The sequence below is a fragment of the Nicotiana attenuata genome, chromosome 10 (assembly GCF_001879085.1).
Source record: "Nicotiana attenuata strain UT chromosome 10, NIATTr2, whole genome shotgun sequence".
Classification (NCBI taxonomy): domain Eukaryota; kingdom Viridiplantae; phylum Streptophyta; class Magnoliopsida; order Solanales; family Solanaceae; genus Nicotiana; species Nicotiana attenuata.
In genome coordinates this window covers 49,959,495-49,975,559 of record NC_031998.1, presented here as the reverse complement: position 1 = coordinate 49,975,559, position 16,065 = coordinate 49,959,495, and the positions used below count along the sequence as shown (strand labels likewise).

General features: G+C 38.6%; 2 protein-coding genes across 3 annotated transcripts in view; one reads left to right on the top strand and one right to left on the bottom strand.

The window, feature by feature from the left end:
* Positions 1-11,473, top strand: part of LOC109233503 (transformation/transcription domain-associated protein-like) — a 33,362-nt gene extending 21,889 nt beyond the window's left edge. The window contains exons 20-35 of one of the 2 annotated variants that reach the window (XM_019399391.1): positions 77-298; positions 407-628; positions 1,680-2,336; positions 2,959-3,219; positions 3,308-3,655; positions 4,122-4,534; positions 4,642-5,071; positions 5,555-6,853; positions 7,052-7,312; positions 7,403-7,693; positions 7,777-8,250; positions 8,764-9,195; positions 9,439-9,717; positions 9,926-10,477; positions 10,564-10,773; positions 11,032-11,473. In XM_019399391.1, the coding sequence (XP_019254936.1) occupies positions 77-298; positions 407-628; positions 1,680-2,336; positions 2,959-3,219; positions 3,308-3,655; positions 4,122-4,534; positions 4,642-5,071; positions 5,555-6,853; positions 7,052-7,312; positions 7,403-7,693; positions 7,777-8,250; positions 8,764-9,195; positions 9,439-9,717; positions 9,926-10,477; positions 10,564-10,773; positions 11,032-11,151 (6,471 nt within the window). In that variant the 3' untranslated portion in view covers positions 11,152-11,473. Of the gene's footprint in view, positions 1-76; positions 299-406; positions 629-1,670; positions 2,337-2,958; positions 3,220-3,307; positions 3,656-4,121; positions 4,535-4,641; positions 5,072-5,554; positions 6,854-7,051; positions 7,313-7,402; positions 7,694-7,776; positions 8,251-8,763; positions 9,196-9,438; positions 9,718-9,925; positions 10,478-10,563; positions 10,774-11,031 lie in introns of both variants that reach the window. The other variant, XM_019399389.1, reaches the window with a different exon arrangement.
* LOC109233502 lies at positions 12,284-13,897 on the bottom strand. Its single transcript, XM_019399388.1, has 3 exons — positions 13,681-13,897; positions 13,158-13,588; positions 12,284-13,060 (listed from the first exon to the last, which is right to left on the bottom strand). Exons 1-3 carry the CDS (start codon positions 13,766-13,768, stop codon positions 12,560-12,562), a joined length of 1,020 nt encoding a protein of 339 aa, XP_019254933.1. The 5' UTR covers positions 13,769-13,897; the 3' UTR covers positions 12,284-12,559.

The following is a 16,065-nucleotide window of genomic DNA, read 5'->3' as shown; positions in this document are numbered from 1 at the left end:
CTGCTATCTGTCTATCAAATTCGTTTCTCAAGATGGAAGTGTTTGTTTTGACAACTCATCGTGGCTTGCCATTAAGGTTGCTGAAGGATATCCATCCAACATGAAGAGAACCCTGCTCCTGCTTTTTTTGAACCTTTTCCAATCGAGACAACTTGGTCTTGATCATTTGGTGGTTGTGATGCAAATGCTTATTCTTCCGATGCTTGGTCATGCATTTCAGAATGGTCAGACTTGGGATGTAGTTGACTCTGCTATAATTAAGACTATTGTTGACAAGCTTCTTGACCCTCCTGAAGAGGTAAATGATTGCCTCTCTTTAAGTTCGTATATCCTTCATTTTCTTTTACTGATAATTTTCTGCTGATTTTGGGTATATTTCATTTTCTTTCCTGATTTATCTTTGTAGGTCTCTGCTGATTATGATGAGCCTTTGAGGATAGAGCTTTTGCAACTCGCTACTCTCCTTCTCAAGTATCTCCAGACGGACCTTGTTCATCATCGGAAGGAACTTATAAAGTTTGGTTGGAATCATCTTAAACGTGAAGATAGTGCTAGTAAACAGTGGGCATTTGTTAATGTCTGCCATTTCTTGGAGGCTTATCAAGCTCCAGAGAAAATTATACTTCAGGTACCACTATTTGTGGTGGTTCCACGATGCCATCTGCATGCAATATGTTGCTGGCGTAAAGTTCTATTTATTATAAGTTAAAAAGCACCCCCCAGATAAATTCTACTTATCTCACCTGAATTTTTATTTGTTAGTGTGTATCTATATATATATATATGTGTGTGTGTGTGTGTGTGTGTGTGTGTGTGTGTGTGTGTGAGAGAGAGAGAGAGAGAGAGAGAGAGAGAGTAATGCATACACACGCGCATCGTATTCAATCACCTCATGGATGTTAGCTACATCAATCAATGGCATAGTATTTCAGTGATGCACTCTTATCAGTGACATGTTTCTATGTTGTCTTTCTTGAACTATGCTCTAACCTTCTCGTGGATTTTTTCCAAAGGCTACTCGCATTAGTGTAGATAGGTTTTTGGTATCTTCTCTGTTCTGTCTGTTTCTGCTACTAATATATAAACCAAGCATTAGTACTTATGTGTTTTTTTCCTGTTTGGGACTTGGGAGATATCTCTTATATCCCATTGCCTCCTACCACTATAATGCTGTTTGTAACGAGGCTAACTTTGATTACAGGTTTGTTGTCCATGTATGCAGTAGTTTGCTGGTCTACTCTTTTAATGCTTATTTGGCGATTTTCATAGCTTTTATGCTTACAAATCGGATAAAAAATCTTGAACTAATGTTTGTAAGTGTTTATAGAATAGGCTCGGTTGTGTTTGCATGAGTTTATGATGCCTATTATTTTTCTACTTTATCCCATTGTGAGAATCATGGATTAACTCGTGGTTTTGATTATTGATGGTTGATGCAGCATATTTGCTCCTTATTGTTCATGCCCTTTAGTCATTTCTACTCTACCTCATTATGAGGATCATGAAAAAACCTGTGGTTTTTATTATTGATGTTTGATGTAACGTATTTCGCTCCTGATTTGATCTTTTCCTTTAGTCCTCCAATTTGGTTCATACAACTTAAATTTTGTCTCTGAACTATATTGTGCCGTGATATTCGTTTTGTGCAATCTAATCTTAGGGGGAATTAGTTGCTGCAGGTATTTGTCGCTCTCCTCAGGACTTGCCAGCCGGAGAATAAAATGTTGGTTAAGCAAGCGCTTGATATACTCATGCCAGCACTTCCAAGAAGGTTACCTCTTGGTGATTCCCGTATGCCTATCTGGATACGTTACACCAAAAAGATTCTTGTTGAGGAGGGTCATTCTATCCCTAATCTCATCCACATTTTCCAGCTCATAGTTCGCCATTCAGATCTATTCTACAGTTGTAGAGCACAGTTTGTACCTCAGATGGTGAACTCTCTGAGTCGCCTTGGATTGCCATATAATACTACAGCTGAAAATAGACGACTTGCTATTGAACTTGCTGGGTTGGTTGTGAACTGGGAACGACAAAGACAAAGTGAAATGAAATTAGTACCTGCTAATGATGGGACTGGTCAAAATGCTGATGGACTGAGTCATGCTTCTGCTGGTAGTGTTGATCTTAAGCATCCAACGGATGGATCTTCATTCTCAGAAGATCCTAGTAAGCGTGTGAAGGTTGAGCCTGGTCTTCAATCCCTGTGTGTTATGTCGCCTGGTGGTGCTTCCTCAATTCCTAATATTGAAACTCCTGGATCTGGTGGGCAACCAGATGAAGAGTTTAAGCCAAATGCAGCTATGGAGGAAATGATTATTAATTTTCTTATCAGAGTATGGCTTTCTCCTGAATTATTTTTTGAAACTCTAGGCTGGAGCATAATTCTTTCTATTTTATCCTGTGTTTTTCCAGTGCTTCTATTTAGTGAACATGGGATTGTCTATTGTATCTACTTCTTAAAATAAGACAGGACATTCTATCTTATCCTATTTTTGTTTGCCTGTGATTTGCTCTTGTTGGCGTACAACTTAAATTTGGTAAATGCTTATGTGGGTCTTCAAACTTAGTTTCCTGAGATGCTTCTTTTCCAAGTCGTTGAAGCAGTTCTGTTCTGTCTGCACTTTCTTTATTCACTCATCTCGAAAGAACTCAGTACTTAATCCAATATTTGTTGTGTGAAGCTACAGTTTAATGTTCACGTTCAATCATTAGCACTTTCTTTTGTGTCTCGGTTTGTTTGTGTGGTGGTGGTGGTTGGGTTTGGGGGGGACCGTGCTGCGATGTAGCTGAACCATTTTAAGCAAGCGGGAGTCATGCTTCTATTTTCTTTTCAAAATGTTGAGGATAAGGTGTTTCCTTTTTCAGTTTATTGTTTCCATTTTTCAATACCCGCTTCGCTAGATGATTTAATGTTTCCTCATTCTTGAGTGTTAACTTGTTGAGGTCTGGCATTAGGTAGCATTAGTAATAGAGCCCAAAGATAAGGAAGCAAGTTTGATGTATAAACAAGCTTTGGATCTGTTATCACAAGCCTTGGAGGTGTGGCCAAATGCTAATGTCAAATTTAATTATTTGGAGAAGCTGCTCAGCAATGCTCCACCTTCTCAGTCAAAGGACCCTGCCATAGCACTAGCCCAGGGCCTAGATGTGATGAACAAGGTTTTGGAGAAGCAACCTCATCTGTTCATCCGCAACAATATCAACCAGTTATCTCAGGTATGTCCCTAGGCTAAACCATTTACTTCATGCCTATGACCCCACTTCCAATCAGAGCATCATATCTCAGATATACTTTTTTATACAGATTCTAGAACCGTGCTTCAAATACAAAGTGCTTGATGCTGGGAAGTCACTTTGCTCCCTCTTGAAAATGGTTTCCCTTGCTTTTCCTCCTGAAGCAGCTAATACAACACAAGATGTGAAGATGTTGTATCAAAAGGTAGAAGAGTTTATACAGAAGCACCTTGCTGCTGTTGCAGCTCCTCAGACTTCTGGAGAAGATAATTCAGGTAGCATGGTCAGCTTTGTGCTTTATGTAATCAAAACCTTGGCAGAGGTGCACAAAAACTTTATTGAACCAGCAAATCTGGTCCGTCTTCTTCAGCGCCTGGCTCGAGACATGGGGTCATCCATTGGATCCCATGTGAGGCAGGTATTACATTATGTTTCAGATGCTGTATTTGTTATCATTTAGTTTCTGCTGATTCAAGTGTGAGAGTATGAGATGTATTTATTTGATAAAACCATTTTCAAGAGCATTCATTGCCCTTTGAAAGAAGTCAAAATAAAAAAAAAGAATCTAATGCTCTAGTGGAACTGAAGACTTCCAATGCTCATGCTATTTGAAATAGCTTTCAACATGGAGTCGAGACTCCATAACGTACACAAAGAGTAAGCAATCTATGAATATTATCCCAATTTAGGTCTTGTTCCGCGCTTAAATGGATAACTCAAACTCTTAATGATTCTGGAGTGTCTTTTGGTATACGTTAGAGCTGATTTTATGCGTTTTTCTTGAGTTTGAGTTTGCTCAATTCTTCTCTTAGTACGTGAGGCAGATTCTTTTAATGTAGTGCGCATTTTATTGACCACAAGTCATGGTATACTCCCACTTACAGGGTCAGAGATCAGATCCTGATTCTGCTGTCACATCTTCTCGTCAAGGTGCTGATGTTGGAGTTGTCATTACCAACCTGAAATCTGTGTTGGGCCTTATTAACGAAAGGGTCATGGTCATCCCAGATTGTAAACGATCTGTAACACAAATACTCAACTCCCTGCTGTCTGAGAAGGGTACTGACCCTTCTGTGTTGCTTAGCATATTAGATGTAATAAAGGGATGGATTGAAGTGGACATGACTAAACCTGGAGTTGCTATTGCATCTAGCACCTTTCTTTCTCCAAAAGATGTTGTTTCTTTCCTCCAGAGGCTTTCACAAGTGGATAAACAGAACTTCACCCCTAGTCCTGCAGAAGAGTGGGACAAAAAGTATCTTGAGCTTCTCTATGGTCTTTGTGCAGATTCAAACAAGTAAGCAGCCCTTCGTTTTTACTTTTGCTCATTTATTTGTCATTTGAGGGGGAATTCAGCTTGCTTTAACCATGGGCATGTGATGGAACGACCTTGTTGATTTCCAGGTATGCTCTTTCTCTGCGTCAAGAAGTTTTCCAGAAGGTAGAGAGGCAATATTTGCTTGGTTTACGGGCAAAAGATCCTGAAATGAGAATGAGGTTTTTCTCTCTTTATCATGAATCCCTTGGGAGAACATTGTTCACAAGATTGCAGTACATCATCCAAATACAGGACTGGGAGGCTTTGAGCGATGTATTTTGGCTAAAGCAAGGGCTTGATCTTCTTTTGGCTATATTGGTTGAGAATAAGTCTATAACGCTGGCTCCAAATTCTGCCAAGGTGCCTCCACTTGTGGTGTCAGGTTCTGTTGGTGATTCTACAGGGCCACAACCAATGGTCTTGGATGTTCCAGAAGGTTCGGAAGAGGCTCCTCTAACCTTTGATAGTTTTGTGGCAAAACATACACAATTTTTGAATGAAATGAGCAAGCTCCAGGTAATGGCATTTTCGTTTAGCTTACAAACATTTGTCTTGAGTCTTCCATGAGATAGCCATATACCTCTGAGCCTCTGTCACTTGTGTAAGCACTCATGATCATGATTAGAGTCGGCGTTTTGTCTCAGATCCTTGTTTATTGTTTTATTTTTATTTATAGATAACCCTTTTTAGGTCAAATTTCTGCTGTTCTGTGACTGCATTGTGATTTTTTTTCTACCCACATTTCTTTCGAAACTCTGCTCTCCTATTGTTGGGCAGAATTTCCTTTTAGATTTGTTTATGCATCTTTAGTTATATGCACTTAACGGACTGGGTCATTTGTTCTAATATGGTTATGTTGCTCCTCTTGCCTATTTGAAAGGTCAATTATAGCCACCCTTGTGGGATTTATGTTACGGCAATTTTAACACATAATGATTTCTTCATTACACTTTTTATCTTTAAGAGTTTGTTGCATTTAAGATTTCTCCTTTGTTTAAGGTTGCTGATCTTGTCATTCCACTGAGAGAACTGGCACACACAGATGCAAACGTTGCATATCACCTCTGGGTTTTGGTGTTTCCTATTGTATGGGTGACTTTGCACAAGGAAGAACAGGTAGCCCTTGCAAAGCCAATGATAACTCTGTTATCAAAGGACTATCATAAGAAGCAGGCAACCCATCGGCCAAATGTCGTGCAAGCTCTTCTGGAAGGACTTCAGCTAAGTCATCCTCAGCCTAGAATGCCTAGTGAATTAATCAAGTACATTGGAAAGACTTACAATGCATGGCACATTGCGCTAGCCCTGCTGGAAAGTCATGTTATGCTTTTTTTGAATGATACTAAATGCTCGGAGTCTCTGGCCGAGCTTTACCGATTACTCAATGAAGAAGATATGAGGTGTGGATTGTGGAAGAAAAGGTCAATTACTGCTGAGACGCGGGCTGGACTTTCACTGGTTCAGCATGGCTATTGGCAGCGGGCTCAAAGTCTCTTCTACCAGGCCATGGTTAAAGCAACCCAAGGCACTTATAACAATACGGTACCAAAAGCTGAGATGTGTCTCTGGGAGGAGCAGTGGCTAAGTTGTGCTAGCCAACTCAGTCAATGGGATGTGCTGGTTGACTTTGGGAAGATGGTCGAGAATTATGAGATATTGCTTGATAGTCTGTGGAAACAGCCTGATTGGGCATATTTGAAAGACCATGTTATCCCTAAGGCTCAAGTGGAGGAGACGCCAAAACTTCGTATTATTCAGGCATATTTTTCCCTCCATGAGAAGAGTACAAATGGCGTTGCAGAGGCTGAAAACATTGTCGGAAAAGGTGTTGATCTTGCTTTGGAACAGTGGTGGCAGTTACCTGAAATGTCCATTCATGCCAGAATTCCCCTTCTACAGCAATTTCAACAACTTGTTGAAGTTCAAGAATCAGCTAGGATAATTGTGGACATTGCCAATGGAAATAAACTTTCTGGAAATTCTGTTGTTGGGGCTCATGGTGGCCTATATGCGGATCTTAAGGACATCCTTGAGACGTGGAGACTGAGGATACCTAATGAATGGGACAGTTCGTCTGTTTGGTATGATTTGCTTCAATGGAGGAATGAAATGTATAATGCTGTGATTGATGCTTTTAAGGATTTTGGTACTACAAATTCACAGTTGCATCACCTTGGATACCGTGACAAGGCGTGGAATGTCAATAAGCTTGCTCATATTGCTCGTAAGCAGGGACTTTCTGAGGTGTGTGTGTCTGTATTGGAGAAAATGTATGGACATTCGACCATGGAAGTTCAGGTATTACGTACTGTCTTTTTTGTCTACTTTGGTTCTTTCCTTCAACTCTAATGCTTATGCCCCTTACAACACCCCCCCACCCCCCCCACCCCCAAAGAAAAAAAAGAGCAGGCATGAGTATCCTAAAAAGAAAAAGGAGGCAAATTTGAATAGTTTGATATGCATGGTTTGATGTGCTTTTCTTTCGTATGTTTACAGGAAGCTTTTGTAAAAATAAGAGAACAAGCAAAGGCTTATCTAGAAATGAAGGGAGAGCTGACTAGCGGCCTTAATTTGATAAACAGTACTAATCTGGAGTATTTTTCTGTTAAACACAAAGCTGAAATCTTTCGCCTCAAGGGAGACTTTCTGTTGAAGCTTAATGATTGCGAAGGGGCTAATCTTGCTTATTCAAATGCCATCAGCCTTTTCAAGAATCTGCCGAAGGGGTGGATTAGTTGGGGAAACTATTGTGACATGGTATGTATTTGCTTATTGCGGGATCTTTTTTTGTTTTTTTTTTTAAAAAAAAAAGAATTCCTTAAGATGCTATATTTTGACCTGTGGCAGGCTTATAAGGAAACACACGAAGAGATTTGGTTAGAGTATGCAGTTAGCTGCTTTTTACAAGGCATCAAATTTGGTATTCCTAATTCCAGAAGCCACCTTGCACGTGTTCTATATCTTCTCAGTTTCGATACTCCAAATGAACCCGTAGGGAGGGCATTTGATAAGTACCTGGAACAGATACCCCACTGGGTTTGGCTTTCTTGGATTCCACAGTTATTACTTTCCTTGCAGAGGACGGAAGCTCCACATTGCAAGCTTGTGCTATTAAAAGTTGCTACCGTCTATCCACAGGTAATGTTGTGATTGTTGGTGTTTTGTGTGTTTGATATTCTCAGTGACCTTCAGAGCTGATGCCATCTCACATGTAATTGTAGGCTTTGTATTACTGGTTGCGAACATATTTGCTTGAGCGCCGTGATGTTGCAAATAAGTCTGAATATGGTAGAATGGCAATGGCACAGCAGAGAATGCAGCAAAATGTCGCTGGTGGCAGTGCAGCTGGATCTATGGGCCTTGTTGATGGGAATGCTAGAATGGCTGGTCAGAGTGGGGGTTCATCAGCTGTTGACAATCATATTCCCCAGGGAGCTCAGTCCGGTGGAGGTGTTGGGTCACATGATGGCAGTAGTTCTCAAATTCAGGAACCCGAAAGGCCAGACAATAGTATGCCCTCTGGTAATGACCAGTCCTTACACCAGAGCTCATCAGGCGGTGATGGTGGTCAAGCTGCATTGCGCCGTAATAGTGCTCTGACTCTGGTTGCATCTGCTGCCAGTGCTTTTGATGCAGCCAAAGATATAATGGAAACTTTACGCAGCAAACATTCTAATCTCGCCAGTGAACTTGAGGTGACTGGTCTTGCTTATTTTTTCACAAATAAAAGTCTAGTTAGATGATATAACCGGTCCATTTTTCAGTTAATACAGTTGTGAAACATTAATACAAGGATGCTATTCGATTAGGAAAAGGATTGGATATTACGTTTTCTCAGAATCTTTTAACTTGTGCACCTTTTCATTGATACCATCTGAAAGAAAAATAAATTCTGGTTTTCATACTTTGTGCACCTTGGACATTATGGAGAGAATGAAAATTAAAAAAAATGAAGCATTTGGAGGGGCTCGGAGTCATGACTTATCTTTTGTCTGCTTTTGTAATTTTGGCGTAAAAGAAATTACCAACTTATTGGTTTGATTCTTGGAAGCTTAATAACTACTTGTATTACATAAGAAAAACACCAACTTGTGTAGTACAAATAAATATTTTGATTTTTCAAAATGGATACCCTACCAATTGTAAACCTATTTTGTCATTCAAGTGCAATTAGATTTGCTGACGCGTCTTCTGAAAAAATATCTCAGATCTTGCTCACTGAGATCGGATCCAGATTCGTCACTTTGCCAGAGGAGAGACTGTTGGCAGTTGTTAATGCTCTACTTCACCGTTGCTACAAGTACCCTACTGCAACTACAGCTGAAGTTCCTCAGTCTCTGAAGAAGGAGCTTTCTGGTGTGTGTAGAGCATGTTTCTCAGCAGATGCAGTGAACAAACATGTTGAATTTGTAAGAGAATACAAGCAGGATTTTGAACGTGATCTCGATCCTGACAGTACTGCAACATTTCCAGCAACTCTTTCTGAACTTACTGAAAGACTGAAGCATTGGAAAAATGTCCTGCAAAGCAACGTGGAGGACCGCTTTCCAGCTGTGCTGAAGTTGGAAGATGAAAGTAGAGTGTTGAGAGATTTTCATGTTGTTGATGTGGAGGTTCCAGGGCAATATTTTACCGATCAGGCAAGTATCTTAGTCCATTCCTTTCCAAATGCAAGTAGAATGTAATGTCAAAAGGATGCAATAAAAGCCCAAAACTGGGACATGAATTTCCAGGTGCAAAATGTATTCATAAGGCTTTAGTTATATAAATGACAAAATGTATCCGTGGTTCAATGGGACTTGTTTCTTGGTTTCCCTTTTCTTCTGTTTCTGCTTTACCAGATATTATAGTGCTTCACCCTGATTTTTTTGTCTTTCATTTAGGAAGTTGCGCCCGATCATACTGTGAAGTTAGACAGGGTGGGAGCTGATATTCCAATAGTGCGGAGACATGGAAGCAGCTTCCGCCGTCTGACTCTGATTGGATCAGATGGTTCTCAGCGCCATTTTATTGTTCAGACATCTTTAACACCAAATGCTAGAAGTGATGAACGGATCTTACAGCTTTTCCGTGTGATGAATCGGATGTTTGACAAGCACAAGGAATCACGAAGGCGGCACATATGCATTCACACTCCTATTATTATACCCGTGTGGTCTCAGGTAATTACTAAACCCATCTTTACCTCATAAAATAGTGTTACATTGTCCAGTTTTTGCTCTATTGGCAGAAATAGGGAAGCCACTTTTTGAGGCAGCCATGTTTTATTCAGTTGTAACATAATTGCGGTAGTGATGCAAATTGCATTGTTCACTGAAATTTTATTGAGCTTTTTCCTCTGGAATAACTCCATGTGAATTCATGTAATAGGTTCGCATGGTAGAGGATGATCTGATGTACAGCACTTTCCTTGAGGTTTATGAGAACCATTGTGCTAGAAATGACCGAGAAGCGGACTTACCGATCACATTTTTCAAGGAGCAACTCAACCAAGCAATATCTGGCCAGATTTCACCAGATGCTGTTGTTGATCTCCGTCTTCAAGCATACAATGAGATAACAAAAAGTTTTGTCACGGACAGCATCTTCTCACAGTATATGTACAAAACTCTATTGAGTGGCAATCACATGTGGGCTTTCAAAAAGCAGTTTGCTATCCAGTTGGCTCTTTCTAGTTTTATGTCTTTTATGCTACAAATTGGTGGAAGGTCTCCAAACAAGATATTATTTGCTAAAAACACTGGAAAAATCTTTCAGACTGATTTCCATCCTGCATATGATTCAAATGGAATGATTGAATTTAATGAACCTGTGCCCTTCCGCTTGACTAGAAATTTGCAAGCATTTTTCTCTCATTTTGGAGTAGAAGGTTTAGTTGTTTCTGCCATGTGTGCGGCTGCGCAGGCTGTGGTCTCCCCTAAAGTAAGATTTACTTCTAATATGCATCTTATTTTCTACTTTGTTTAATTCCTCATTGCTGATGGCTTCACTTAAATTCCAATCTGCAGCAAAGCCAGCACTTATGGTATCATCTGGCTATGTTTTTTCGAGATGAGCTGTTATCTTGGTCTTGGAGAAGACCTCTTGGGATGCCTCTGGCCCCTGTTGTAGGAGCAGGTAGTCTGAACCCCGTGGACTTCAAACAAAAAGTCACTACAAATGTTGAGAATGTCATTGGACGGATCAATGGAATAGCCCCACAGTACATCTCTGAAGAGGTATTCACTTTTTTCCCCTTCCCTTTTTGGTGCTATTTATATAAATTTTCAAAATTCCTCACCTAGTAATGGTACTACCACTTTCCTGATTCAATAAAATTGGCGCAGTTGCTATCTCGTGTAGTTCAGCATGAATTATATGTTCCCGCATACCTGTATGACTGAAATTACAGGCTTTAGATAAGTTAATATTTACTTAATATCTATTTAAAATGCCTACATTGTGACATTGTGGTGTTTTGGCTTCTACTTGTATAGGAGGAGAATGGCATGGATCCGCCACAATCTGTGCAGAGGGGTGTAGCGGAGTTAGTTGAAGCTGCCCTTACTCCAAGGAACTTGTGCATGATGGATCCAACATGGCACCCTTGGTTCTGATATTTTTTTTTTTAAATCTAATACGAAGTTTTAGGTGTCTAGTAGTAATCTAACATTAAGTACAGACTGTATATAGTCTCTTATTTACCTTTAGGGGATGCAAGCAAAGATAATGCTGTAAATATTATTGCCGTGTATATAAATGATACCTTTTTCAGCTAGGCACTTATTATTTAGAGGAAAATTCCCTTGGTCAGCAACAGCGGAATTAGTTAAGCTCATAGTGCAGCGAATGTATCATCCTTCTGAGCTACTTCTGATACTATTAAAGAAGTTTAATTATTGCAATAACAGCTTGTAAATATATCAGCCTTTTGATTTATATTACCGTGATCGTTCTAGCTAAAGTAGCAAAGACAACCGAATTATTTGACATAATGCTCAAGCCAGGTGCTTAATCAATAGAGGGGCTCTCGGTAGTGCATTCTTAAGATAATTTACGAAGGTCCAACGTTAGGAAGGTCACGATTGAATGTCGAGAGAGGATTTGTCGGTTTACAAAGCTCAGAGAGCTGTAAATGCGCAGAACATTAAGGAAAACAATAATGGAGTTCAAATGATTTGTATGAGACTTGAATTTGAAGCCAATTGGTTGAGTTATGAGGTTGGTTGGAAATGAATCTTGGATCTCTCGTTCTGTATGCTTTCTTATCTACTTTTGATAAAAGGTTTGTTACTAGGTTTGCTTGAACTGAGTCTTTAACTTCTATAAACTTTGTAGTAACTTCAACTTCATCTAAAATATTGTCCAAACCCATTTGCCGAATATTATGGTGGTACGCTATAGTGCTTTTGCACTATTCTTTGTCATATCCCTTAGCTATCCCATAAATTTGCCCTTCTTTATTTTCGTTGATCAGAATGTGTATGGGACAAGTTTTGTTACCGATTCTTCTAGTCGTTCCTTTGAGATCAGTTACCTCTTATTTGACTGGGATTTTTTTTAGTTTAATAATTTGTTTGATTGATCTGGACACGACACAATGGTAGGTCCAAAGTTTCTGATCTACTTTAACTAATTGGTGTGCTCGAGAGGGGGTTCCATGTCTTTTAGTTTTCCTTGGGGTAAAAAACTCCAATATGGCAAAAACTGAACCAAAAAAAATAAAAAATATTCAAACACGATTAATGATATCATAGAATCGTGTCATATATAGGAAAAGGAAATATGAAAGATCAAAAGCTTGGGAAGGTCACAAAAAGTACTTGTAAAACTTAATCTATGCATTCCATGAACAAATTTATCTAGACTTGGATAAATCACTCTAACATAAGCATGTATGTAATAAAGATAATTGAAAAGAGATGATATTGAATTAATTCAATATGGCAGCATACTTTCTATGGTCCAAATCAGAGCAGGTGTCTGTCAAGAACCAAAAACAGCAACAAAAAGCTAACAATCTCTTCATTCATTTTCCTCAGGGAAACGAAGATGCTTCCCTTTTGGAGTGGGCAATCCTTTCAAATGCAAGACACCTGGTGATGCAGCAGAATCCTCCTCTTCAACTCCTTCAATCTCATCTTCACTGTTGTACACAAAACGAGTGTGCTTTCCCTCAAATTTTGCATTCACGTTAATCTTGCTAATTGCTTCACAAAGTTCATCAACTAAATCTCCATCCTCTTCATTTTCATCATAGTTATCATCTTCAAGTCCTCCTTCTTCCTCATCTTCTTCATCATCTTTAGTACTTGCATTCACTTGAATCGACCACAAAGATGAATTGTCATCATTCTCTTTACTTTCAACCTCACCTCCTTGGTATGTCACCACAGAGGAACACACTGATGATTCTTCTGACCCTTCAGATTTTTCAGAAAAATCAAGTAGCAGAGATCTTGTTATATAACTCTTCTCAGATTCAAGACCCCCCTGCTTTTCCCCCTCAAACATCTCATTCATTATCTATAACATAAAATATTAAAAAAAATCAAATCTCTAAAATACATAATCAAGAGAGAATCTTTCATGAAAAAATTGACATGGGCAATGAAATATATACCTGAGAAATGGCAAACTTGTCCTCGACAGGGGAAGCGGTAACAACAGGCAACTCATTGATAGAGAGATCCATAAGAGGAGTGTTTGCCGGAGTTGGGGCAAGAAGACCCATAGGAGAATTGACAATGCCTTTGAGATGAAGAAAAGGCCTATTATGCAATGAAATTTTCGAGATCACGGCTTCTTCTTCAACTTTTTGCAACAGGGTCTTAACTTGGCCCCTCAACAAAGCTTCCCCAGATCCAGGAGTAGTGCAGTGTTTGGCTTGACCATTAGTCCTTTTCTTGGACATTTCAGAAGATGGGGTCTCCAAATTTCCCATAGCTAAGCCAACAATGGGGGAATCATTTGTTATGTCAATCAATGCTGATTGTTTCCCAGTTCTTTGTCTTGATTGTGTAACTGCTTTCTTATCAGATTCTTCAATTTTCTCTGAACAAGAAAAGAGCAATAGAGAAATGAATTTTCGGAGAAGAGAAAATCAGATGAATAGTTTAGAAATGAAAGGGTAATTAGAAACTCACTTGACAGAGGGATCTTGTTAGCACTGTTAGCAGTAGCCAAGGCTTGTGATCTTGTCACTCTTCTTGTTGTTGATGATGGAGTCTCCATTGATGAATCAAAGAAAATTTGCAGTAAGTTTAATTTTGAGTTGCTGGAGAATGGGATTTACTATTAAGAAGATCGAGAAATGCAATAAGATGATGAAATTTGGGCAAAGGGGAAGATGACTTTATAGTTGTGGAAATAGGGTTTGGGGACGGGCAAAAATAAAGTGACCGTTAGAGCGTTCTGTAGGCAGCGTGTTAGCAAACTAGCCGTTAGGATTTGAAACGGGGGCTTGGGCTTCTTTGATGCGTTTTGAGCCCATCCTGCCTATGTATGGGCTGGTCCGGAGGTATCAGCCCAGTTTCAAACGTTTTCGTTGGTCCAAATCGTTGGCCTTTTGTTAGGGGGAAAAAACATAACTAGCCAATATTTAAGAAAAAATTACAAAATCATAGCAGTAATTATTGATTATCATTTCTGGCAATTAAATATTAATANAATTGAAAGATTTCGTTGAAATTGTTCGTTTGGAAATTTCCCTATTATACTAAAACTATACTTTTTCAGTACTCCTAATTTCTGCCATATTTTTAGCCTTCCAATTATTCTCTTCTCCGAACCTAAAAAATCTAACTTGATTTGCTTTGTGGAGTCAACACAAATGGAATCATTTCCCTTTACTTTCTATGGATCTCTTTCTAAAGTAAAAATGCATTAAAATATCAATTACTCATGAAAGCACTATCAGGTTCTCCAATTGTCACGACCAGAAATTTTTAACCCCGGGATCGTGATAGCGCCTAACAGCTCGAATCACATATGAGTCACCCATGATACTATAATTATACAGCTATTATTTCATGTATAATATTAAAACTAATATACATTAAAAAAAACCACATCTAAAAAGTATAAAACATTAAGATACCATTATTACAACAACAACAACAACAATATACCCAGTATTATCCCACACCGTGCGATATACCATTATTATACTAGTATAATAATGGTATATCGCACGGTGTGGGATAATACTGGGTATATTGTTGTTGTTGTTGTTGTAATAATGGTATCTTAATGTTTTATACTTTTTAGATGTGGTTTTTTTTAATGTATATTAGTTTTAATATTATACATGAAATAATAGCTGTATAATTATAGTATCATGGGTGACTCATATGTGATTCGAGCTGTTAGGCGCTATCACGATCCCGGGGTTAAAAATTTCTGGTCGTGACAATTGGAGAACCTGATAGTGCTTTCATGAGTAATTGATATTTTAATGCATTTTTACTTTAGAAAGAGATCCATAGAAAGTAAAGGGAAATGATTCCATTTGTGTTGACTCCACAAAGCAAATCAAGTTAGATTTTTTAGGTTCGGAGAAGAGAATAATTGGAAGGCTAAAAATATGGCAGAAATTAGGAGTACTGAAAAAGTATAGTTTTAGTATAATAGGGAAATTTCCAAACGAACAATTTCAACGAAATCTTTCAATTTCTTATTTTACTATGTTCAACTCTATGTATTCCTCTATCCGTAGAGTACATTGAATGTAAGACTTGAAAGAAAAGCCTTCTATCCCACAGCTAAGGCATCCATCCAATACGGAGAGAGCGTCATACTCGAACAAATAAAAATTTGCGGGGTGCAAATTCTGCAATTGTAGCGTCTATAGGCTTTCTTATAATTTGGATATGCTATTTTGGGGTCAATCTTTTGTGATAGTAGATTAACAAATTAAAATGGAACAAAACTTATCCCTTGATTTGTGGGAAAGTCATGAACGTTTAATTTTCAAAATCTATTCTATTTGTAAATAAATCTGCTAAATTTGAAATAAATGAAAAATGCTTTCCTTTATATAAATAGTCTCACAAAAGTGCTCTACGATGTAAAAATCCCTTTTGTTGTGTGTTAGTGAGATGAAGACGTAAAAATGGCGCCGGATGACTAGTTTTTGGACCAATTATTTTTAGGAATTTTTACCTCCTATAGCAAAGGTTAACACCTTATTTATTTTAAATAAATACCATTTAAAAAATTATATTCTATAGACACCTTTTAAGGTTTATAGCAAAATATTTAATTTTGGTTATCTCCTAGCCCTAAACCACTAAATACGCTATTCAGTTACACTATTTTCTTTCTCTCTCTACTTTGATACATCCCATTCTCTTCCCCCATCCCATTAAAATTTTCGCTCTCCTCCTCCTTCTAACGGCATCTTCTCAGATGGACAGACGATATTGCAACAAATACACTAGTTTCTCCGACAGGAACAGTCCCCAAGCAGTGGGCAACTGCAATCGAGTGTATATCCCATGATGCTCGGGCAGAAGAACAAAGGGATTTAC

Bases quoted from the DNA above. Each gene is read 5' to 3' on its own strand.
- LOC109233502 (XM_019399388.1), bottom strand. From the start codon at position 13,768: ATGGAGACTCCATCATCAACAACAAGAAGAGTGACAAGATCACAAGCC. The intron at 13,589-13,680 runs GTGAGTTTCTAA...TTTCTTGTTCAG, and splicing joins TAACAAGATCCCTCTGTCAA to AGAAAATTGAAGAATCTGAT. The intron at 13,061-13,157 runs GTATATATTTCA...TTTATGTTATAG, and splicing joins ACAAGTTTGCCATTTCTCAG to ATAATGAATGAGATGTTTGA.